Raw genomic sequence first — 26,266 nt, 5'->3', positions numbered from 1 at the left:
AAAAAAAAAAAAAAAAAAGGGTCCATTAACTCCAGCAATGCAGAGGCCATTAGTGATGTTAGCAAGAATCCTTTCAGTGGAGCTATGGGGGCAGAAGCCAGGCTGCCACAGGCTGAGGGGTGAAAAGCTGCACAAATTTGCCAGTCTTCCTGTGAGGGGCACCATAATCTTCTCCATCAACCTCATTTTGGTAAGGGGCTGCCAAAGTTGAGAAGATCAAGGAACTATGAGGAAAGATGCTAGGACATGAATCTACTATGAATATGTCTTTTGAGAGATATATATCTATATATCTATATCTATATATCTGGATCATAGCATTTTCATTGACTGAGTCAGAGCTCCAAAACTGTATAGTGACCTTGCATTTTTTTCACGTTTTACTTATTTTTCAAAAGAATTAACTTGCCCTATATGAAACGAAATTTATAAAGGGAATTAAAAATTATGTTAGCTTTTGTATCATCAAGAGTTAGGAAGTAGTCTAACTTCCTTGTTTGTTTTATTTCCGTACATATTTCTATTAAATCAAAAAAAATTACAGTTCATTCTGTGGGGACATGAAGATCCAGAAATTGCCCAGCACCTATTTACAACAATGTAAACAAATAAGGCCTCTGGATAAAATGTAATTTCTTTTTTGACTAGAGGAGTCCCCCAAGTGGCAGAAATTGTGTAATGGGGCCTTTTAAAACCTTAAATAAGATGCATTTGAAAGTTATGTTCAAGTATTTTAAGAAAATAAATTAAGCCAAAATAGAAATAATTAAAAATGCAACACCTTGAAAGCAGATGCATTATCTCCAACAGCTTCTATCACCCCAGCCACATCCGAGCCAGGAGTGTAGGGTAAGCGTGGTTTTCTACTGTAAGTACCAGAGCGAATGTATGTCTCCACGGGATTGACACCACATGCATGGACCTTGATTAGAACCTGCAATGACAATGTATTTTAGTTCACAGAAAGAATTTAGGCATTCATTCAGCCTTATGCAAGGACTGTGCTGATTATGGAAGCTACGAAATGGGAGAAAACAAAACAAAACAAATAAGTGCTTGCCTTCAATGAACTCACATTCCAGTTTTACAAGCTAACATAAATTGACATGACAGAATGGCTTATGTACTGTATTAAAAACATGCTGGGGAAAATTGTGAAAGAAATATTTAAGGGAATAGGAGGCAGAGACCTCTGCGTGTTCATCAAACTTGTTTTCTCCCTTTCCTGGGTACACAGCAAGAGCAGTGCTTCTTTGCCTCCCTCAGGGTTATGGGTAACCAAGTGACTGAGTTTTAGCCAATGGAATGTTAGCGAAAGTGATAGCAGACACTTGCAGGCCTGACCCATTATAACTTCCTAGCCAAGTCACACTGTGCTTTTCCTCTTTCCATGGAGATCCTGGAAGAGAGAGGTTGGGTGACAGAGCCACATGAAAGAAGAAGCTGAGTCCCTAAGTCACTGCTGGAGAACAGATACACACCCACATTTGAGAACTTTTAAATTTAGTGTATAAGACATACTTATCTGTGGCTGAACCACTGCATTTTTAGGTTACAGCAATTGTAGGAGCTAATTTTACCTTAATTAACACAGAATGATTACCTCTGGTAAAAGCATAAGGGAAGGTGTCATAAAGGAAGTAGTACTTGAGTTAGGGTTTAAAAGATAAGGAGAAATTCTTTACAAATGATAGGAAAAGGGTATTTCAGGTAAAAAGATTACATGTGCAAAGACAGAGGAATGAAGGGGTGTCTTAGAGAAACTGGACCAAGTCTGATGTTGTTACAGCACCGTATCTCTACATGGAGAGGGAGTGATGAGAAATAAATTTGTAAAGATAGGTTATAGCCAAATTGTAAAACCTCTCATAGGCTTGCTAAGAAAATTGGACTTGGGACCCTTGGAGGGTGTTGTAATAAAAATACATAATTTTAAATCAATAGTATATTGTTAAAGTCATTGGAGAGGATTAAACTGTATACATAAATTCTAATGAATCACACATGAAAAAGCATGAATGCAAAAGAAAATTGTTTTCCCAGCATGCACAAAATAAAAATCATGAATGTTTGTAAGAGAATAACTTATTCAAAACTCCTTATGTGTTCGTTCAGAAAAATCCAATTATTGCACTACATAGATCACTCCATACATCAAAAATTTTCTTATAACCAGAGGTTATTCCTTTTCATACATCTACTTCACTAATTATCAGATTTATGTTCACTTTATCAACATCCATATGCATATGTTGTATGAATTCCATCCTAATTCGATGTCTTTAAAAATCATTGTGAGTCTGCTTCTTTTGAGTACTATGTGCAAGAGACTCACATTCAGTGTATACGGCCTCAGTAAAGTAATTTTATTTCTACCTGATGGTCTTTTGGAATCGGTACTGCAACATCCAACTGCAGTTTCAGGACTTCTGGTCCACCAAATTCAAAAACTCTAACTGCTTTCATCAACTTCTGTACGGTTGCCATGGTGATCTAGATACTAAGAAAGAAAAAAATTAATGTATTGTCATATTGTATCGAGGATATCACCATGTTTGTATCCCCTAGAGGGAACACATCAAACAATTTTTTCAAATAACAATTTAAATCATGAACTTACCACTGATCTCATTTCATGTTTAAGGACCTTTCATCTTACAAATCTCTCAGCTACAAAGCAAAATACTTCATGCTACTTCCTATAGGGATTCAGTGCCTTCAACAAAGAACTCAAACATGCAAACAAAAACATCTGGATAGACATAGCATGATACATATTTAGGTTTTCTTTTGTGTAAGCTTGGGTTGCAATATCTTAGAAATTTTATGAGTTTAGTTTTATTAACATTAGGGAAACTGACCTCCTTTTGTTAGATTATGAAATATTTCAAACATTTACCTGACACCCAGTGTATTGGTTAATTTTCATACTGCTAAGAAGAAGTACTCAAGACTGGATAATTTATAAAGGAAACAGGTTTAATGGACTCACAGCTCTACATGGCTAGAGAAGTCTCACAATCATTGCTGAAGGCAAAGGAGAGGCAATGACATGTCTTATATGGTGGTGGACAAGAGAGCATATGCAGGGGTGTTCCCCTTTAAAAAACTATCAGATCTTGTGAGAGTTATTCACTATCACTAGAATATCATGAGGACCCCCTTCCCCCATGACTCAGTTACTTCCCACCAGGTGCCTCCCATGACACATGGGAATTATGGGAGCTATAATTCAAGATGAGATTTGGGTGGGAACATAGCCATACCATATCATTCCACCCCTGGACCCTCCCAAATCTCATGTCCTCACATTTCAAAACCAATCATGCCTTCCCAACAGTTCCCCCAAATTCTTAACTCATTTTGGCATGAACTCAAAAGTTCACAGTCCAAAGTCTCATTGCAGACAAGGCAAGTCCCTTCTGCCTATCAGCCTGTAAAATCAAAAGCAAGCTAGTTACTTCCTAGATACAATGGGGTTACAGGCAATGGGTAAATATAGCCATTTCAAATGGAAGAAATTGACCAAAACAAAGGGGCTACAGGTCCCATGCAAGTTTGAAATCCAGCGGGGCAGTCAAATCTTAAAGCTACAAAATTATCTCTTTTGACTCCATGTCTCACATCAGGTCACTCTGATAAAAGAAGTGGATTCCCATGGTCTTGGGCAGCTCTGCCCCTGTGGCTTTGCAGGATAAAGCCTCCCTGCTTGCTGCTTTCATGGGCTGGCATTGAGTGTCTGCAACCTTTCCAGGCACACAGTGCAAGCTGTCGGTCTGGGTTCTGGAGGACAGTGGTCCTCTTCTCACAGCTACACTAGGCAGTCCCCCAGAAGGGACTCTGTGTAAGGGCTCCCAGCCCACATTTCCTTTCCACACTGCCCTAACAGAGGTTTTCCATGAGCGCTCTGTCCCTGTAGCATACCTCTAACTGGACATCCAGGCTATTTCCCCACAGCCTCTGAAATCTAGGTGGAGGTTCCCAAACCTCAATTCTTGCCTTCTGTATGCTAGCAGGCCCAACACTACATGTACGTCTCAGAGGCTTGCGGCTTGCACCCTCTGAAACAATGGCCTGATCTGTATGTTGGCCCTTTTTAGCCAAGGCTGGCATGCAGGATACTAAGTCCCTAGGCTGCACACAGCATGGAGTCCCTGGGCCTGGCCCAGCAAACCATTTTTTCCCTCCTAGGCCTCTGGGCCTGTGATGGGAGAGGCTGCCACAAAGGTCTCTGACACGCCCTGGAGACATTTTCCCCATTCCATTATCTTGGTGATTACCATTTGGCTCCTCCTTACTTAGGTAAGTTTCTGTAGCTGGCTTGAATTTCTCCTCAGAAAATAGGTTTTTCTTTTCTATTGCATCTTCAGGCTGCAAACTTTCTGAACTTTTATGCTCTGTTTTCCTTTTAAACATAACTTTTAATTCCAAACCATATCTTTATGAATATCTAAGACTAAATGCTTTTAACAATGTGCAAGTCAACTCTAGAATGCTTTGCTGCTTAGAAATTTCTTCTGCCAGATACCCTAAATCATCTCTCTCAACTTCAAAGTTCCACAGACGTCTAGGGCAGGGGAAAAATGCCACCAGTCTCTTTGCTATAACATAACAAAAGTCACCTTTGCTCCAGTTCCTAACAAGTCATCTCCATCTGAGATCACCTCAGCCTAGACTTTATTGTCTGTATCACTATCAGCATTTTGGTCAAAGCCATTCAACAAGTCTCTAGGAAGTTCCAAACTTTCCCATGTCTTCCTGTCTTCTGAGCCCTCCAAACTGTTCCAACTTTTGCCTGTTACCCAGTTCTGAAGTCACTTCCACATTTTTGGGTATCTTTCCCGCATTACCCCACTCTAATGGTACCAATTTACTGTATTTGTTCATTTTCATACTGTTATGAAGAAATATCTGAGACTGGGTACAATTTATAAAGGAAAGAGGTTTAACGGATTCACAGTTCCACATGGCTAAGGAGACCTCACAATCATGGCAGAAGGCAAAGGAGAAACAAAGACACAACTTACATGGTGGCAGACAAGAGAGTGTGTGCAGAGGAACTCCCCTTTACAAAACCATCAGATCTCATGAGATTTATTCACTATCATGAGATTAGCATGAAAGACCTGCTCCATGACTGAATTATCTCCCCCAGGTCCGTCCCATGACACGTGGGAATTATGGGAGCTACAATTCAAGATGAGGTTTACGTGGGGACATAGCCAAACCATATTATCCAGCTTTAACAAACCTTAGCATTTTAAAAACCTAAAGCATTACAGATATAATTGAAGACTAGTGTACTAATAACCAAACCTGCCTCTGGCCCTTTAGTCACATTTCAAGAGGTAACTATAACCACAAATTCAGTGCTCATTATTCCCAAGCATTTAATACCACTTCTACATGTGTATGGAATATTAAATAATATGTGTTATTGTTTTGCATGTTTTCAAACTTTATATAGTTTAAGAAATATAAAAATCTCAAAAACTTAATGCTGAAAGGAAAAAGCAAATTTGGATTTGAAAAAGAATTCTACAATTTGCTTTTTCCTTTCAGCATTAAGTTTTTGAGATTTATAGATGTTGAAATACTTGGCTTTATGTAGTTCATTCATTTTAACAAAAGGGGAAAAACATCAAAAACTAAAAACAATGCACCATATGCAATCTTTTGTAAATTACAAGCAGCATGTCTAACCTTTCTGTCCTAACACTGTTAATGTCAAATGAAATGAAAACTCAAAGTTAATATAAACTACAAAAAGGCAAATAACATTTGTACAGAAAATTATATGATCTTAGAAAATCTTCTGTACCTGTAAAGATGTAATGAAAGGGTTTGACTATATCTCCATAATTTTATCTGTGGGTTATCGTAATTTCTTGAAATCAACCAATTAGTATTAGATTCTGGCATCACCTAAAACATCTTCCTCAACCACAAAAAGTTTAAACATTAAAAAGAATTGTAGAAACCAGGACCTGATATGAAAGAATTCAGACATTTACTATATCAGAACTTCACAAAGGACTACTCAGAATAGAGTCCATATTGGCTATAAAATGTCATTCCACAGTTCCACATACAGCAGTTGGGGGCAGGGGGTGGAATCAAAAGTATTTTAGTAGTGTCATTGATGTAAAATTCCTGATATAATTAATCAAAAGTTTGTGTCATTTTAAAACCCTTAAAATGATTTAACACAGTGTCTAGCATAAAGGAGAAAGTGACATTTCCAAAGGTTGTTTAGTAATAACATATCCTGAAGGGTGGTCCTCAGAGAAAAAAAGAGGCAGAAGCAGGCAAGACGGCATAAAGACTACACTTTAGAACAGCTTGGCAGTCTCTGACCGGGAGGTGATCTGTCAGAGGGCAGGGCTGGGAAAAAACAGCCCAGCCCTACCCAGCAATCCCACCACTGTACTTCCATTCAGGTCTCCACTCAAGCCGAGAATTTCTTAGATAAGAAAGTGAAAGCATCAAAAAAATAAAAAAGAAAAAGGTTGCCCAGATCAGAGTTTTCCATGGTGGATATAAGAACATAGAGGTTTTTGTTTTGTTTTCTTTTTTGTTTGTTTGTTTTTGGTTTGTTTTCCACATGGTATTATGGAAAGAGCAGGTTTTAGAATATGCAGCTCTAGGTGTGAGTCCCAGCTCTATCATGGAGGAGCCACATGGTCTTGGACCAGGTAGTCAACCTTTTGAGTCTCAGTTTCCTCATCTGAAATTTAGGCTCCCACTCAGAGTTATGTGCTAGAGACATGGCAAGCACCAAGCACAGAACTTAGTAAACATGGGCTCTTGTATATAGTAGACATCATTATTTTTCCCTCTATTGTTCTTTTCAATTTCTGAATCATAAGGATTGCTTGAGCCTAGGAGACTGAAGCCAGCCTGGGCAACATGGTGAAATACCATCTCTATAAAAATTAAAAAAAAAAAAAAAATTAGCCAGGCTTGGTGGCAAGCACCAGTGGTCCCAGCTACTTAGGAGGCTGAGGTGGCATGATTGTTTGAGCCCAGGAAGTTGAAGCTGCAGTGAGCCATGATTGTGCCACTGCACCACTCCAGCCTGGGTGACAGAGTGAGACCCTGTCTCAAAAAAAATAATAAAAATAAAAAATAAAAAGGCAGAGTAGAGAAATCATTAAAATGTTATTTAAAAATACATACTCTATAGTTCTATAATCATCTTTAATTTAATATAACGATACTTACAGGACTCTGATTGTCAAAACAAGCTCTTATTCTCAAAGAATTCAGTCTAGAAGATGACTTAAACAAAACATTAATACCAAACATTGATTGTTACCCAATGTGTATTTTTCTGAACCTTAAATGTACATAAAGCAGCGTGTTAAACAAGGAGAAAATGCCCCACGCTGCCCCTACCTTCTGTAAGCTGAGTGCTCTCTCTCTTATACCTACACACATACCCTATGATGAGCTTGCTCTTTTTTCATTTTCAATATCTACTTACTGCCTACCTATGTATTTCTTTCAAACACTCATATCTCATGACTACCATAAAAAAACTATTTAATAATAAAAGTAGAATTACTCTGAAATAGGATCTGTATCTTCTCCCTACCCCCACATTTTGGCATTGGCTAAGCTGAGAGAAAGGAATAAAGGAAGGACACTTATCCTTCCTACTGGATTTGGAAGACTCACCTGCTTTGTCCAGTACTATACTGCCATATTAGCCTATCGGGCTTGTAAAGTGATGTGGTATGGCCTGACCACACTATCTCCTACTTTGCTTCTGCTGATCTTATTTCACACTGAGCCTCCAGCATTCTGATGGATCAGGCTCCAACCTGCACTCCTTGCCTTTGAACTCACCTATCCACGGGATCATCATATGCTTCATAACGATGAATCATGTCAGATGAGATTATAAAAAAAATAAAAGAATGTAGCATACTAATAGTAAATAGGATAATACTTAAACTCCTGTAATACCTCATTTCTTCTAAAAAGCATAAGTCTTCCACCTCCATTGACAACAGGTAGAGAAGTTATTTAAACTATTATTTTATGCAGAAGTAAAAATAAAATCACCATCCATTTTATGGATGAGGAAATATCTCGAGAGGTTAAGAGACTTGGCCAGGGTCACATAGAAGCAAAGCTAGAACCCAAGTCCTATATTTAAATGGTGTTAGCTGACTTTTTTTTTAACTTTATTTACAATCCTTTTCATTTCACCCTTTGAAATGTTGGCATATAAGACCTTTTACTTCATAAACTTTATGATAGTAATAGTGAGACAGACTGAGCTAGAAAATGTGAAATCAAACTAACCTGCAGGTAGAATCACATATTTTATGACTAAGGCATCCTTAGAGTTTGAAATTTCTCAAATGCCCACTAAGTCAGGGAACGCTGCAGAAATACAAAGTACATGATTCTATTTTTAAAAATTAATAAAAAAATTACTCCCTAGCATTGGAGCCATGTGGACAGGACAGGCCTTTCCATTGCGTGTGTTTTTTAATTAAACCGTGCTTCAAATAGGCCTTCCTATTTATCAAATAAATTTTTTTTTAAAACTTAGAGTACCTTGGTTTAATTTTTGGTTTTACTTTTTACCTCTGAAAGGTTGCCAATAGGCCTTACGAATCTAGGAAATAGGAAATCCAGAATCCTTCCTCCAACGGTGATCTTTTCCTCGCTATGCTTGTATCCATTTGATAAATTAAAGGAATTGGGAAAACGTTAATATACTTTAACACAGGATGAACAGATCAACTTACAAAGCCAGAGCAAAGGAACATTATGAGACAAAAGCAAAAGTAAAATTAAATAAGAAATTTGGCAAGAATTTTAAAAATTGAAAACTTAGAAGAAGAATCATTGTAAAATGTTCTGCTGCTAATAAGAAATGACTCATGGGAGCATATGGTTTATTATTCTTAACCCAGAAATATAAAAAAGGCAAGAATTACAAGTGGTCAGAGAAAGTCTCTTGGCTGTGTGATCTTGTCAGGTCACTTCTGCTCATTTGTGACAGAACGGGGTATGAAGAGGGGAGGAGTTTAGGAGCTGTCTCCGGACCCCTCCAGGTTCCATGATCTTATGGACCACGGCAGTCTGTTCCCTAGTGTTGGAAGAATAGAGCTTGGAGAGATTTGCTGCTGAACTCTGCACTAACCAGACACGGAGTCACAGTGGCTTCAGTGGGACTCTTACAGCAATTTCCATTAGCTATGGACAAGCATTCCAAACTTTAGCCTTTAAACGGTTTAATCATTGACACACCTTCCCTGGTCACTGAGTCTCCTCTAGAAACTCAGTATAAACATCCAACGATGTGTTAATAGAGTGTTTCGTAATTTTGTTTTGAAGATTATTCTAGGTGGGGGGCCCTCACAGGTCAGTAAAACCATACATTTCTCTCCGAAAGTAGACTGCAATCCTGTTGGGAAAGCTAGAGGAGGATCAGGTGGAGAGCTCCGGGAAAGCTGTAATTGTGGTAACCCAGGAGAAAAAAAATCCCCTACAACTGGGCTGTGGGAAGGGGTCTGGGCAGACTGCTGCGCGCTGCTGCAGGAATCCCCAAACCCAGGCACAGGCTACAGAAAATATGAAGCAGGTGACTGGAGTGGGGTGCAGCGTGACATTGGGGGTCGCGGATTGCGGGGGGCAGGGGGTGGAGACTGGGCAGGGGTAGTGCCAACGGACGCCTCTCGGTGTAGTAGCCTAAACTCAGAGCCTAAATGCATGACCAGGGCTAGGAGCCCAGGACCAGAAAACAAAACGCCCTACGTGATTTATGGACCGGAACTTGCAGCCCCTGGAGGGGAATGGCTTCGATCTGGAGCCCTTTATACACTAGTTCTCGGGAGGACAGAGGTCAGGAGAGGAGTGCAGCTAGAATCCTTGGTTCCACTTGGACAAGCAGTGGGGAGATTCGCTGACTGAACAACTAAGGAGACTTTTTAAAACCACTTACCAGAATCTAGAGTGGGAATTAAAATCTGCGAGGGCTTCTTCAGATTCCACAGAAGGAGGCCTTCCACATCTCCAACTTTTTGCAGGCTCCGCCAGAGCGTGCTCCACCCCCAGGCGAAAGCCGGAGACACTCCCAAATTCAGAACGACGAGGAAGTTTGGACCTTTCCGGCCACCGCTCGCTTCAATATGGCTGCCCCCAGGGAGAGAGGAGTCTGCCGTGAAGCTGAGCGCAGACCCTGAGTCCTTCACACATGGATCGCATCGCGGAGTTCAGGAAATGGAAGGTGCAATGTTTGAGCAAAGCGGACCTCAGCCGCAAAGGCAGTGTGGACGAGGATGTGGTAGAGCTTGTGCAGTTTCTGAACATGCGAGATGAATTTTTTACCACCAGCTCCTGCGCTGGCCGCATTCTCCTCCTTGACGGGGTGAGGCCCCTTTGCGCCTGTCCAGCGCCTGCCTTCTAGTGCGAAACTTTAGGAGCCCTGTGTTTAGGAGCTACTCGATCCAGCCTGTTTGTTCCTCTGCGGGATGGTCTCTGTTTCTTTATTTGGGAAATTTAGGGGATTAGATCAGTGCTTCTAAAAGTTTAACGTGGCTATTAATCAGCTAAGAATCTTTTAAAATATAGATACCGATTCTTTTAGGTGTAGGGTAGGGCCTGATAGTGTGCATTTCTAGCAAGTGCCCAAAAGATGTTGAAACTACTGACCTGGGAACTATCTTGTATGGCAAGGGTTAGAAAACTTGATTTTATTATATGAATACTAAGAAAATTTAAAGACTTCGTAGCCTGTCAAGGTATTGCATGCGGGAATCCACTCATCAGCAGCTCTGACAAATCATTGTTACTGCGGGCTTGAACATCACCAGGGTTAAGGAGTTCACTGCCTCCTGGTGAGCCCCTTCATTATTACAACTGGTAGTTTTACGCAGAGATAAGTATGATCGTATATAATTTAGGATGGTTAGACTTATGATTTTTAACTTCACGATGGGTTGGCTGGGGTAGTAAATGCATTTTTGGCTTACATTTTCCACTTATGACAGATTTATTGGGATGTAACCCCATCATAAATCAAGGAGCATCTGTACAAACTATACCTCCTTACTTTTAGGTTCAGTTACCCCAGTCAGCAGCAGTCTGAACATATTAAATGGAAATTCCAGAAATAAACAATTAGCAAGTTTTAAATTGCATGCTGTTCTGAGTAGCATGATAAAATCTTGAGCCAACCAGTTCCTTCCAGAATGGGAGGTGAATCATCCCTTTGTCCAGAATATTCCACCGTATACTCTTGCTGCCCTATAGTTACTTGGTAGCCCTCTGGGTTATCAGATCGACTGTGGTGGTGCATCACAGTGCTTGTGTTCAAGTACCTCTTATTTTACTTAATAATGGCCCCAAAGTAAGAGAGTAATGATGCTGGCAATTTGGATCTGCCAATAGTAAGTCATAAAGTGCTGCTTTGAAGTAAAAAAGGTGAAAGTTCTTAAGGAAAGACTTCAGGGAAAAAAAAAAAACCCAGCTTATGCTGAGGTTGCTAAGATCTACGGAAAGAACTAATCTTCTGCCAGTGAAATTGTGAAGAAAAAGAAATTCATGCATCTGAGGTTTCAGGCATCCACTAGGGGGTCTTGGGACATCGTCCCTGAGGATAAGGCTGCTTGGGAGTGATACTACTTAGATTAAAAACCACTGGCTATGTGACCTTAGGAAAGTTATCTCAACTCTACCCCTTCCTATTCTATGAGCTGAGGATAATAAAGAGTATCTGCTTTATAGGGATTTTGTGTGGAGAAAATATGATAATTTATTGGAAATATTTAGCATTGTGCCTGGCCCATGCTAAGTGCACTGTAAAAGTTGGCTGTACTAATTTTATTCGTGGTATTATGTTAAGAGCATGGAAGGCAGCATATTATTAGGCTCATTCTTTAGGTCCATTATTGACTGATCATTCATTTGCTGATCTCTCACATTATCAGAGCCTGTTCATTTTTATATCACTTCCATTACCTCCAGAGCACTGGCATTCATGCCCACACACTGTCTTGCCTGGTTTCCACAACTCTATATCACCTGGATTTTTGCAGTGGTTCCCTAACAAGTCACTTAACTACTCTTCTCCAAACCATGTTTTACACCGTTAACAGATTCATGTTTTTAAATTACAACTCCGCTTATTTCTCACCTATGCTATGTTTTATTACACATTTTTTCTACATCAGAACATCCAAATGCGTACTCTAGTATACCTTTCAACCTTATTTTCCATTGCTTTTCTTCATCTTTAGCTAGTTACTGAAACTGAACTATTCTTTTTCATCCTGTATTTACTTGCTTTTGCTCGCGTGTTTTGGTTTTTTTTTTTTTTTTTTCTGAAATTTTTTCCTTTTTCTGCACATCTGAGACATGACTCCCCAAACTCCCCTCTCCCACCTGAACACACTCACAAACACATACTACCTACTTGGAAGTAGTGACTGCTTCTGAACTGTTTAGGATTTTCATTTCTCATCTTACACCTTGTATTATGGTTTTTGTTTGTTTGTTTGTTTGTTTTTTTAATCTGCCTTATTTCAGTAAGGATTTGGGGCAACTTACTAATAGGCAGCACAACTAAAAATAAAAAATGGGAAAATCTGGATAAGTAATATATAGATACGATGAAGCCAGTGATGGCATTCGTTTCCAGTCCTACCATTAGATCCTGTAAACTTGCTAGAAGTGGGCCATACGTTTGACTCTAAGATTAGAGTAGCCAGCCCAAGATCAGATAAGTAAGTCACCATCACCAAAGTCGTACAATGAAGTCAAAATATTTAGTTAGGACATGCACAGCAATTCCCAGTTCCAAGGCCAAGACAGCAGAGTCTCCTGTGGACCTATCATATAAATAGTTACTTTGAGTATAGTGATTTCTGTTCATGTGGTTTCCTGCATCCTTCTTCCAGTGTCCTTGAGGGGTAGGTTCTGTGTATACCCAAAGTACCTAATAGAACTTTGCAAATAAACATTTGTCCAATTTAAGTTAATATTAAAATGTTTGCCTTCTTGAAACTTTGACCTTTCAATCTTAGTTCCATCCTTTAGGACTACGTCTAAAGTCTAATTCAGAGGTCACAAATTTATGCCTGTAGAGACCAAGGAAGTATTATAAATGTATGAACAACATAGGTGGCAGTAAAGAGTAGTAGGTCTTGTGTGGAATTGGGACAGTGCTGTCCTACAAAAGGAATTAAAACTTCTTTTCCCTTTTTTAAATACTGTGCTAGCCAAATAGCTAGATTACAACTCAGTTGCTGCTGGTATTATCCCTTATACTAATTCCTTTTCTTCTTGCAAAATCATGACCATATTTCAGAAGATGTTTATTAAGTAGTTTTACCTTTCAAATCATTTTCTACCTCAAGTTATTTGTACTCATTCTTGTTCTGAGTTAACATTACCCAAAAACATACTGAATTGTTTTAATTAACACTTAAAATCCTGACTTGGGATTATTAGTTTAAGAAAGCCTACAATATGCTATGCATTATGCTTATTACTTTTATTAATATTGTATGATTAAAATATTATTTTTATTTTAGGGTATAAATGGTTTTGAAGTTCAGAAACAAAACTGTTGCTGGCTGCTGGTTACACACAAACCTTGTGTAAAAGATGATGTGGTAAGTTTTAAAAAATAAATTTAGAAATTAACTTTTAAATTCACAATTACTTTAAATACATATGACAAGAATAGAAAATTCAAGGTGATTTTTATGCATAATCATAATGGCTAAAGATTATAAAACCTAGAGAGCGTTCATTGCAATGGCTGTTTTGGGGTTGTAGGAGATAAAAGTACGGAAGCATTACTGCTTCTGAACAAAACACATCCTCTTGGACACGCAGGCAGTTCATGGATATTAGACACATATTAGATCCAAATTTTGAATTTTAATTCTGCCGTTTGATAACCCTGTAACCTAGAACAAATTATAGAAGGGGATTAGCGCTATCTGTGTGTTACTGGCTTTGCTGATATAAATAAATTATACGCTGCTTACCTGGATTGCTTTTTGAAAATCTTCATATCTCTGATGGGTTATTTAGTTTCCTAGGTTAAAGAGTTTAGATGAATTCATAAGTTTTTATCAGCCAGGCGTTTTTCATTCCCAGTGAATTTACAAATCCAATTCTGTTTTAATCAAAAAAGATAATTTATTTAACTGGAAAGGACGGATGGAGCTAGAATCAAGTATTGCTAATTCAGATGTTCACATCTTTAGAGTACCCACTTCATCTCCATCTTTGGGCACTGGTTCTCTTTGCAGTGTGCCTTTATTCTCTTCTTCTGCAGGTAATCTTATTTATGGTAGAAATGGTAGCTGCCAGCAACCCCAGTAGAAAGAGACTTCCTTTTCCAACAATTCATGTGTCCATCCCAGAGAAAGACTCAAGAGTTGTCCTGCTCAGATGAGCTGCTCTCCCTCTTAGGTCAATTATTTTTGCTAGTGGAATGAAATAATATCTGTGATCAAACATAAGCAAGCACTTGGCACCTCTGGTATTCTAATAGAGTGATGTGTGACAGGGTCATGATTGACAGCCCCACCAGAATCAAATGGTGTGAGGGAAGGACAATGTTGCCCAGGGATTCTGGGCAGACAATAATAATAACTGTCTCGTATAAATTCTAGCTCAGACATAATATATGTTTCACTGTGCTGCAGGATACACTATAAGATGGATGCAACCAAAGTCAAAATGCAGGTAGGTGCTACCTAGGGAAGGGACTAGTACATGAGTCAAGGTAACTAACAACAAACAACACACATACTAGGCTCAAATGGTATAACATTTACCTACAGCAGGAGGAAAGAGACTATACAAAACCTAGTCTTTTAGAAGGCATCAGTCCCCACAGCTAGCAGATTGGTTCCACAGCTGATCAGAGCAGAGTGATGGCATACACCTCCCTTTGTGCTGCAGTAGAAGGACCCTGACCTTTGCCCCATAGGGCCTGAAATACAGAAAGCTTGGAACATGCTCAGGGGTTCAGGGGCCATTGGTTCTCATGCAGCTAAGCAGTTCCAAGGAATTTTTTTTTTTGAGACGGAGTCTCGCCCCATTGCCCAGGCGGGAGTACAATGGCATGATCTTGGCTCACTGCAACCTCCGCCTCCCGGGTTCAAGTGATTCTCCTGCCTCAGCCTCCCAAGTAACTGGGATTACAGGCGTGTGCCACCACGCCCAGCTAATGCCAAGGGAATTTTATGTGTGCCTGTTACAGAGGGAACAAGAACTTACTGGCTGTGCTCTGAGCTCCTTGCATGCGGTACTATTTGTGAGCTTACTAGTGCTCCTGGTAAGCACTGGTGCTCGGTACAGGATGCTTCTTGGGAACATGGCTTGCAGTCAGGCTTTGTTTGGACCCTTCTCTCACATTACATGTGTCTCTATGTTGATCTAATAAAAAACATTTAAACAATCCTAATGCAGTTTTTGTATACTACTTTCCCTTATGAAAACTCTGTTATGGATTTAAAGTAGCAGTTTACCTCTTCAAGGTACACTAATAGGTGGAAAGAATGGTATAAAAGATTTATGGGAGAGCTAGAAAGTTTAAGAAAATAAGCAAATAAGTTTTTGGTGAAAAATAACCAAGAAAGCAGAGGAAAAAGTTATTGCAGAAAAAGTATGCTGAGTGATTCTGAAAATTTCTACAAGAAATTGAAGTTATGTATGGGGTTAAGAGTCACCAAAGGACAGGGCATATACTTGTGTCTGATATCACTTTTCATTTGTTTAGATTGTAGCTCTAAAGAAAGCAAATGGTGATGCCACTTTGAAATTTGAACCATTTGTTCTACATGTGCAGTGTCGACAATTGCAGGATGCACAGATTCTGGTAAAATTTTGTTGTAATTGTACTTGAATGTATAGGTACATGGGTAGATGTAATTTTAAACTTTTAACTTTTTATAAATATCAATGAGATTTTACCTTATTCAAGTAGTTATGTATTTATTTATTATTTATCGATCTGGTCAATCTATTTATTTTTAATATTAGGAAAAAATTGTACCTAATCATTACTAGGAAAATATAAGTCCCAAGTTATGGTTCCTATTTTCTTTCTTAACGTTTTTATTAAGAAATTTTACTTCAGCATTCTATATTTTGTTTTCGTTTTCCAAGTTTTAAGAAAAAATACTGTGGAACTCCATGTACAATTAAGTGTTTTAAAGAATATTTTATTTTTGTCATTTAAATGAACATGAAGTAAACATCTGTTTAGTCTTCATTCTTCTTTTCATGCCTTTTATTTATTTATGTATATAACTAAATTGCATTTTAAGCAACCATAATGTATTGAGTCTTAGTATGTCAAGTACTAGGGGCACAGTGATGAACAAGATTATAGACTGTCTTGGTTCCTCTCCCAAAGTTGGGAGACAGCAAAAACAAACAAGTGAACAGCCAAATTAAAAACAAAAAACAAAAAAACTGCAAGTTGCAAAATGTTCTAGGAAAGGAAAAAACAACCTGGTAATAACAGTCCAAAAAGCAGCTCACTTGAAGACAGGCTTCTCTAAAAAGGTTTGTTTAAGCTAAGACTTAAAGGAACAGAAAGAGTTAGGCATGCAGCTAGGAAATGAACATTCCAGGAAGATGGAAAAGTATATACAACGTTTCAGTGTGTTTAGAGAGTGGAAAGAAGGTGAGAGAAGGAGGCTGGGGCCAGGTCAGGTAAGGCTTTGTTAGACCAGATTAAAGAGCTCAAATTGCTTTCTGAGTTCAGGGAAAAGTTATCAAAGGGACAGTTTTAAGCAAAGAGTGCTTTCTGGGTTTTGGTTCTGAAAAACTCAGCTCTGCTCCAGCGTAGAGAAAGGAGTGCAGAAAGTGAAAAGAGGTGAGTTAGGAGTAGTTTGTGGTGATCTAAGGGTGAAGTGGTGGTGGGTTGGCCGAAGGTAATAGCAGCAAAGGTGAGAAAGGAATTGATTCTAATAATATTTCAGTGTTTGAATCTACAGACTTGGAAGGTTGCCTGGAAAAGGACAGCCTGAGGGAGGAGAAGAAAGAGGAATGAAGGATAGATAACTACTTAGATCTGACTGGAGGCCCTGGCTGTGTGGTAGTAGCCTTTATCTAGATGGGAAGTGCTGAAGTTGAAGGAATGGGAATTAAGAATGTGATTCATATGTTAAGTGCGAAATGCCTGTAAGACATCTGTTTTTATCTGCTAGCACTGCCATAACAAAATAGCACAGACTGGATAGCGTAAGCAACAGAAATTTATTTTTCTCACAATTAGGAGGCTGAAAGTCCAGGATCAAGGTACTGGCAGGGGTGGTTCCTCCTGAGGCCTTTGCCCTTGGCTTGCAGGCAGCTGCCTTCTCCCTGTGTCCTCTCAAGGCTTTTTTCTGTGTATGCATGCCACTGATGTCTCTTCTACTTCTTGTAAGGACATCAGTCCTGTTGGATCAGGACTCCATCCTTATGACCTCATTCAACCCTAGTTACCACCTTAAAGGTCCCATCTCCAAATATAGTTACATTGGAGTTTAGTGCATCAGCATATAAATTTTGAAGCCCTGTAGGCACAATTCAGTCCATAACAACACCACCTAAGTGAAAATTTCAAATAGGCATTTGGGTAGAAGTCTGGAAGGCAGGCCAGCCATCTGGAGTGAGGATAAACATTGAGAAGACACCAATACATAATTATTATTTTAAGCCATGAGCCTAGATAAAATCATCTGTGCAGAAAGTACAAAAGATAAAGGGAAGAGGGCCTGAGGAACACGAGCATTTAGAGATATTCTCTAAAACATGGTGTTTAATCATTCAGTGGCTCATGGCTTCAGTCTCTGCTCTAACCCTGACCTTTTATCTAACCTTGTTTTAGTCTCATTTTACCACTCCACATCCCTGATGTGTCTCCAGACTTGAACTCTCCTGTTTTTATATCCATGTTCTGTTCTCTGTGGTAATCCTGATTGAGCCCAGCCATGCTCTTCTCTGGGCCTAAGCCTCTATGAAAGTCTAACATTTCAGGGAGCTAACTGAGAAATTCACTCATTCACAGCCTCTTTTTGAGTGCATACAGACTGAGTGTCAGGCAATCTGCTAAGTATTAGGGAAAAGTAGAAAAAGACAGGTAGTATCCCTCTCCTAAGAAGCTTACATTTGTATTCTAGGGGACAGAGGCAGACAATAAGTTTGTAAATAAAAATAATTTCTCACTGTGAGACGTCCTATAAAGGAGATAAGGAGAGCACTCCACTAGAGAGTGAGGGGAGAGCTGTGTTTAAAGAGGGTGGTTAAAGAAAGCCTTTAAGGTCGCACTGAGCGGAGATTGCGCCATTGTACTCCAGCCTGGGTGACAAGAGTAAAACTCCATCTCAAAAACAAAAAAACAAAAAAGAAGATCTTTTTTAGGCAATAGCATTGAATGGAAACAGGATGAATGACAACCCGCCAGGGAAAGCGTAGTCCTGATAGAGGAATAGCAAAAATAAAGAATTTGATGCAGGAAATGGTTTGGAGTATTCAAAGAACAGAAGGAAAGCCACTCTAGGTTAGCGAAAGTAGCAGAGGGTGGAACAAATAGAACATCATTAGTCATGGTTTAGAGCTTGGATTCTGTTGCCGGCTAGTCTGCAAGAATGGTTTGAAGAGGGTGAGAGTGAAAGCAGAGACTAATTGGGAGACTCCTTTAGAAGTTAAGGAGAGAGGTGATAGAGACTTGAAGAAGAGTGAGCAGTGGATGTGGCAAGAGCTGGATGAATTTGAGGTATATTGTAGAGGTAGTATCAATAGGAATTGGGTATAGGGGATGAAGAAGTAGAAGTAGAAAGCATCAGGGCTATCTAGGTTTGGAGCTTGAGCAGCTAGATGGATGATGGTGTCATTTACTGAAATTAGACTGGATGTGAGAAAAATAGATTTATATAAGGGAAAATCAGTTGCAGGGTAGAGATCTGAACTGGAAATGAGGTTCATCTATATATATATATGATATTTAAACCAGGGAATCTCAAAAGGAGAGCATGTACTTAGAGCAAGTTTTCTCAGCCATGGTGCTATTGGCATTCCAGGTGAAAAAATCATTTGTGTGGGGCTGTCCTGTACAATGGAGAATGTTTGCGCTGCATCCCTGGCCTCTACCCACTATTTGCTAGAGATCCCGCTTCCTCTTCTTTTGAGTTGTGACAACTTAACAACCAAAAACGTCTTCACACATTGCCAGATGGCCCCTGGGGTTCGAAATTATTCTTGGTTAAGAACTCCTGAGCTAGAGAAAAGAAGGGACCCATGTCTGCTCCTCAGGGCTCTCTGACATTTAGAGACTGATAAAATAACTTACAAAGTCACCCCAATCAGATCAGAATTTTTGTGCTTTCTATACTTTTCTCATATCATTTCAACAAAGTTTTTTAAGCAGTAGAAGGGACACTGAGAAACATTTTACTCATTTTAAAAAGATTTTGTCCTATTTATTTTTATACAACATAATTAGAAGAATGATTGTTTTTGGTTACATTCTGCTTTATGGAAGCAATCACTAGCCAAATGTCACTGTTTGTTATTGAAGTCTACTTATACTCTTTCTCAATGACATTTCCATAGTTTGTATTTCATTTTCCCCGATGTTAGGAGTTTGATAAAAATCATTTTAAAGCATAGTCCATGTTGGCTAGCCAAAAAAAAAAATAGGTTTTAGGCTTATATATGTTTCTGTAGTTTGTGGAGTCAAACAGATAATGGGATTAGCCACAGTATCAAAATTTAACAAGTTTTATTTTCTTACAGCATTCCGTGGCAATAGATTCTGGTTTCAGGAACTCTGGCATAACAGTGGGAAAGAGAGGAAAAACTATGTTGGTAAGATACGTTTTGTCAGAGAACAATTTTTACAGTGTAAAGTGATCCAGAGATTGAGTAACCTAATTAGACTCCTGCCTTCAGTGTCTTCTTACTCAAATCTTCTTTCTGTTCTCTTATTCATAAACCTTTAGTGACTTACTCCTTCCTACAGGGCAAAGTTCAGAGTTTAGATTTGCATTTGAGGTCTTATTTTATAATATTCTTTTCCACTTACCTTTAACCTGATTCTTAACTCTGCCCTCCTCATCCTAAGTAAGCAAGGCCCAAAAGCGCTGTGACATCATGGAAAGAGTCACAGAGGGAGTTCAGAGTCCCCTGTACTGACACCTGCTAGATCACAGCTCTACTATGTGAACTTGGGCCAGCTTCTCCATCCTTCAGGGTCTGAATTTTCTCAGCAGTATCTGTGGTCCAGCAAACTACTGTCCTAGGGCCACATTCAGCCCACATGGGGCCAGATTCCACTGTACTCATTTGATTCATTATTGTCTGAGGTTGGTTTTGTGAGACAATGGCAAAATTTCATAGTTGTACAGCTTGCAAAGTCAGAAGGTGTTTACTGTCTGTCCTTTTAGAGAAAAGTTTTGCCAACCTTTTGACTAGATGATCTTAAAAGACTTGCATTCTTTTTGAGTCCTCTGGTCAAGCTAGCCCTTAGATATTTTTCCCTATTGTAATCTCCTGTGGTATTTATAGTCTGGCATGGCTTGCATTGTTTGTTTTTGAACTATTTGAGGTTACCCTCCTTCTACCTTCCTATACCCTCCTATTTTCTATTTTGAACAATAACCTATGTCTCAAATAGGAGTGGGTTACAAAAGAGCACACCCATAAAGCATAAATAGAAAATAAAACAAAAACAAAAAAAAACCTCAGGGCCTCCAAACGTTTTCCTGATATTCAAAGTCTTAACCAGGTATTTTGCATCTACCTGTTTATGTTTATATCCCACTCCGTACTTATGCTCTAGCCATATAGAACTATTAGTTGTTTTCCAAGAGTATCATGCTGTTGCACGTCTCTCTGCCCACAGATAAGTTGTTCCTCTGGCTGGAGTTCTCCCCATCTTTTTTTTTTTTTTTTTGAGATAGAGTTTCTCTCTTGTCGCCCAGGATGTAGTGCAGTGGCACGATCTTGGCTCAGTGCAACCTCCGCCTCCAGGGTTCAAGTGATTTTCCTGCCTCAGCCTCCCAAGTAGCTGGGATTACAGGCCCTTGCCACCATGCCCAGCTAGTTTTTGTATTTTTAGTAGAGATGGGGTTTTACCTTGTTGGCTGGGCTGGTCTCAAACTCCTGACCTCAGGTGATCCACCAGCCTCGGCCTCTCTTAATTTTTATGTCTGGTGAAATTGCACTCATTCTTCAAAATCCCAACTCAATTGCTGCTTTTCCCATAAGGCTGAGTCCTTAGACTCAGTTAGTTGCTTCTCTTCAACATTTTCTTGGCATTGTGTGTGTGTGTGTGCGCGCGTGCGCGCGCGCATGTGTATTTCTTCCGTCATAACTCTTAAAGCCAGAGACCATGTTATGGACACCCTGTATCTTCATGCCTTATAGGGGGCCCAGAACATTGCAGATGCTCAATAAAAGTTAATGGAGTGAATTTTTAGTCTCTTAATAATTTTTGTAGCATTTGTATGGTTGTTCTTAACCTCAATCCAGTGTTTGGCTTTACTTGGAACATGCTGACTGTTTCATCAACAAGGCTATTAAGATTGTTAACCCCCAAGCACTGAGAAGCAGGCATTGTGTATGATAGAGGAGGCACTGTTTACTCTTGGCACCATACTCTGCTCCAGGAGCACTGAGACTCTTTGCCATCTAGTTCCTTTGACTTTCCCTTAACATTTCTATTGAGGTTTTATTTCTTTGTTTTCTTTAAGTTGTATATTGTGGCTTTCTAAGCTATAATGAGATAGAAATTGTTATTTGATTCTTTGATAACATCTGCTTCTCTGAAAGACAATGTATAGAATGCCTTTCTTTAGAAATGACTGTAGATGATGGGAAAATTCTATTTAATCTCCTTTGATTCAACTGTGTTCAGCTAAATTATATCAAAGCACAAACCTAACTACTGTAATGGAACTAAAGTATGTTCAAACACAGCCCAGACTGGGACTTTTCTTTAGTTACTTTCAGTGTCTCTGGTATCTAAGTCTTCATATCTAAATTGTTTTTACCTTATAGGCTGTCCGGAGTACACATGGCTTAGAAGTTCCATTGAGTCATAAGGGAAAACTGATGGTGACAGAGGAATATATTGACTTCCTGTTAAATGTGGCAAATCAAAAAATGGAGGAAAACAAGAAAAGAATCGAGAGGTATATTATATTTCCATGTTATTCTTACATGCCTAGGTCATCCTTGAAAACATTGATGCATGCCATCTTCAGTTTATAATGCCAACTGCTTATCCATTTGTAGATAATTAAAAAATCTATTTTATTATCATCAGTAATAAAAAAGATTATCAAAGTAATAGATAAGAGTAGGTCAGGCTGCCATGGGCATATATGGAGCATAAGGGAGAGTCTCTCTGGGGGATGGTAGGGCACATGATCACCAGAAGCCAAAAGAAAGGGGAGAAACATAATCATTTGGGAAAGACAGCCCAACAGCCACAGGAACTGTAACTGATCAAGCTGAAGGCAGCCAGGGAAGAGGTGCACCCTGTCCCTAGATGTGATCTATCAGAGATTACCTAGACTCTCCTGAGGATAACAGCCTGGTCAACTTTTTTTGTCTGATTAATATTTCACATTTCTGGCTTAGTTTTTTTTGTCTGATTAATGTTTCACATCTCTAGTTTAATACCAAACTCTTGTCATGGACTAGATCTAGAATTGCCATAACTTTCTAAGTAGGAAGATATGGCTTTCAGTTCACATCTCCGTACTTCTTTTGTTCTTCAGCTTCACCTCCTGGCAAAGGAAACTCTTTTATTACTTTCTTTTACAACTTTTTTCCCAACCTTTTTATATATAAAGAATAAAGTTTATATATGAAGCAGTACATATTATGCTGTCTTTCATATATGAAAGTAATGCCACTGACCTACCATCAGCAAGATGCACAGTTTTGTTATTCAAGGAGTAATAGCCAAGTTGATGTCATTTATAATTTCCTTTTTTTCTTCTCCCCACCCTTTTGGCTACCTCACATTCAATCAATCACTGCCTAAATATCTCTTCAGTCATTCTGCCTCCATCCATACTGCTTCTTTCCTCATTCACGACCATCGCAATAGCCTCGTTCACTGGTCTCATACAGGATGCTTCTCGTATGCCTCTCTGCTAAGCCATTCTTTATCAAGTCATGTTTGTAAAGTGCAAAAGATTCCTATTGCTTAACTTGCCTGTTTACATTCTTTAATACTTAGAACTTTTCCTGAAGCCGTTAAGGCCAGAAGTGCTAGTGGTGGCAGTGTAAAAGGGTGAAATGAGGAAGAAATAGGCCACAAAGGCAGAACTGGGTTAAAATCCTGGTTCTGAGTTACTCAGTCTGGTTCCACCAAATGGCTCAATTCTCTGGACTTCAATTTTCTTATCTCTAACTTCTGGGAAATGCCTATCCTAAAGAATAATTGCTATGTGCACTAGATATGTAGAATGACTGCTCTGACCGTATTATGTTTTGGACTGTCAGGACAAGATAGCCCTTCTCTTTCTATATTGATTCATGGAGAATAAACTTATAACTATAAAAATACTTGCCATCCATGCTTTCTCAGCTAGGGTTCCTCATTTGAACCACAGAATTCACAAAATTATTTGAGTGAATATTTTCTGAATTATCTCAAGGATTTTATGTAACATGTACCATTTTAGATACATTGGAGAAAAGTTAATTCATTACTTACAATGGATGTCTTAGGGTACTAGAGCTTAATTTTCTAACTACACGCTGGATGAGGAAAAACTGAGCACAAAAATCTGGCCACAAAATGCTCTGAGCAAGTATTCTAACTAAAATAAAATTTTAAATAAGCAGCTACCCACTCCACCACCCTATAGACTACTATACGTAAGTATTTACTGGTACCATTCCATAAGTTTACCACTTACTAAGCTGTAATCCTGTGAGACTGTTTGCTAAACATAGGAGGTAGCAAATCAGTTTTCTCTATTTCCTTATTTGAATTTTAACAAGCTTATAAATATAGCCCAAGATCAACTAACTATACACCTGGTGAAGTTAATTGAGCTACGTTCACCAGCTATAAAATCAAATTATGCTTAAATCCATTGACTCAAAAATATGTTTTGAGATTATAATGTGCATGCTGCCATCAAGAGCCATACTTATCATGTAAAATCAGGGAAAAATTAAAGAAGGGTAAAAATGTCTTAAGATACTGATTAGAAGATTACATATGAATTCAGAAAGTGAGAACAAATTAAGGAGCTCCTTTGGGAACAGCTGTATGTTCAACCAAATGCAGAGAAAGAGTTACTCTTCTGATGTTGAAAAGAGAAAAAATAAATACTGGAGGTGATGAGTTATGCAATCAGACATTCATTAAGTACTAAGATTGGTTTGTCATAGGACCAAAGTTTCACAATTCAAGTATCTATAATAGACTTTCCAAAACTCAAAAAATCCTAAAGAAACATTTCAGCAGTAAGAAATGTTCTGGAAATGTGAAAATGAAAGAGATAAAATATTTTTAATAGAAAAAGGCCTTGTTCATGAGAAATAATTCCTAAGGCCAGTTCTTAGTGGGAAGAGACTTATCCATTGGGCCTGTTGTTTCTGGAGCTGGGCAAGACAAGGCCTTCAAGCAGCAACCTGCTTTATAAACAACTAATTTGGAGACTAGAAGAAACAGGGACTGATACCAGATGGAGGAAGATAATTCATATATAACGATGTAGAGAAATTTGGATATCTATTGACTACAAAAGGAAGGCTATCTTTATATTTAATAAGCAGTTAGCACATAGGTCAAATGAAACCACCATTTGGCTATGAGTAGCACAAAATTAGCCATGTTCTTTTCACCAACTGTGTAATGAGAAAATACTAAATAAAATATACAATAAAGTGGCAGAATATATTGTCATATAGTAATGTTGATAAAGCAAATCTGGAAGAAAAGTAATTGAATTCACTTTCAATTTTTTTTCTCTTTTTTGTGATAAAACATATGTAATAGGAAATTTACCATTTTAACCAGTGGCATTAAGTACATTCACATTGTTAAGCAACTGTCGCCACGTTCCATCTCCAGAACGTTTTCGTTATCACAGACTAAACCTCTATACCCATTAAACACTAATTCTCCATTCCTCATCCTCCAATCCCCTGGTCACCACTATTCTATTTTCTTTCTTTATGAATTTCACTATTATAGGTAATTCATCCAAGTGGGATCATTCAATATGTACACTCTAGTATCTGGTCTGTTTTACTTAGTTAATGTAGGATTCATCCATGTGGTAATGTGTATCAGAATTTCAGTTCTCTTTAAGACAGAATAATATTCCATTGTATTTATAGACCGTGTTTTGTTATTCATTCATCTGTCAATGGATAGTTGTCTTTCCCTTTTGGCTATTGTAAATAATGCTGCTCTGAACATCATTGCACAAGTATCTGAGTCACTGGTTTCAGTTCTGTTGGATATATACTCAGAAGTGGTGTAGTGTAATCAAAGAAAGCTTCATGGAAGAAGTCACTGAGCAGGGCCTAAAATGCAGGTAGGATTTTTATATGAAGAGCTCTGCAGAAGGGGGAAATAGCGTGATAGGTAAAAAAGAACAACATGAACAAAGAAAAAAGAGATAGTGATATGGTTTGGCTTTGTCCCCACCCAAATCTCATCATGAATTTCCATGTGTTGTGAGAGGGAGCTGTTGGGAGGTAACAGAATCATGGGAGCAGGTCTTTCCTGTGCTATTCTTGTGATAATGAACAAGTCTCATAAGATCTGATGGTTTTAAAAATGGGAGTCCCCCTGCACAAGCTGTCTTCACTTGCCTGCTGCCATGTGAGACATGCCTTTCACCTTCCACCATGATTGTGAGGCCTCCCCAGCCACATGGAACTGTAAGTTCATTAAATCTCTTTCTTTTATAAATTGCCCACTCTCAGGTATGTCTTTATCAGCAGCATGAAAATGGACTAATCCAGTAAATTGTTACCAGTAGAATGGGGCACTGCTGAAAACATACCCAAAAATGTGGAAGCGACTTTGGAACTGGGTAATAGGCAGAGGTTGGAACAGTTTGGAGGGCTCAGAAGAAGACAGGAAAATGGAGGACAGTTTGGAACTTTCTAGAGACTTGATGAATGGCTTTGACAAAAATGCTGATAATTATATGGACAAGGAAATCCAGGCTGAGTTGGTCTCAGATGGAGATGAGGAATTTGTTGGGAACTGGAGCAAAGTGACTATTGCTGTGTTTTAGCAAAGAGA

The 26,266-nt window shown here is 38.8% G+C and overlaps 2 protein-coding genes across 6 annotated transcripts in view; one reads left to right on the top strand and one right to left on the bottom strand.

Moving 5' to 3' along the window:
* CRYZ (crystallin zeta) overlaps positions 1 to 10,090 on the bottom strand; it is a 27,183-nt gene extending 17,093 nt beyond the window's left edge. The window contains exons 1-3 of the mRNA XM_017531629.2: positions 9,965 to 10,090; positions 2,377 to 2,493; positions 782 to 934 (exon numbers count right to left, since the gene is read on the bottom strand). Of these exons, the coding sequence (XP_017387118.1) occupies positions 782 to 934; positions 2,377 to 2,487 (264 nt within the window). The 5' untranslated portion in view covers positions 2,488 to 2,493; positions 9,965 to 10,090. The remainder of the gene's footprint in view (positions 1 to 781; positions 935 to 2,376; positions 2,494 to 9,964) is intronic.
* A 27-nt stretch (positions 10,091 to 10,117) lies between these two features.
* The window catches only part of TYW3 (tRNA-yW synthesizing protein 3 homolog), a 28,735-nt gene continuing 12,586 nt past the window's right edge, over positions 10,118 to 26,266 (top strand). For 2 of the 5 annotated variants that reach the window (XM_037739660.1, XM_017531652.2), the window contains exons 1-5: positions 10,118 to 10,390; positions 13,557 to 13,637; positions 15,764 to 15,862; positions 19,771 to 19,842; positions 22,036 to 22,169. In XM_037739660.1, the coding sequence (XP_037595588.1) occupies positions 10,217 to 10,390; positions 13,557 to 13,637; positions 15,764 to 15,862; positions 19,771 to 19,842; positions 22,036 to 22,169 (560 nt within the window). In that variant the 5' untranslated portion in view covers positions 10,118 to 10,216. The remainder of the gene's footprint in view (positions 10,391 to 13,556; positions 13,638 to 15,763; positions 15,863 to 19,770; positions 19,843 to 22,035; positions 22,170 to 26,266) is intronic. The other 3 variants (XM_017531679.2, XM_017531669.2, XM_017531661.2) reach the window with 3 other exon arrangements.

This window comes from Cebus imitator, unplaced genomic scaffold, assembly GCF_001604975.1.
Source record: "Cebus imitator isolate Cc_AM_T3 unplaced genomic scaffold, Cebus_imitator-1.0 Scaffold3, whole genome shotgun sequence".
Taxonomy (NCBI): Eukaryota; Metazoa; Chordata; class Mammalia; order Primates; family Cebidae; genus Cebus; species Cebus imitator.
Note: the sequence above shows the minus strand (reverse complement) of the source record. Positions and strands in the feature narration are given on the sequence as shown.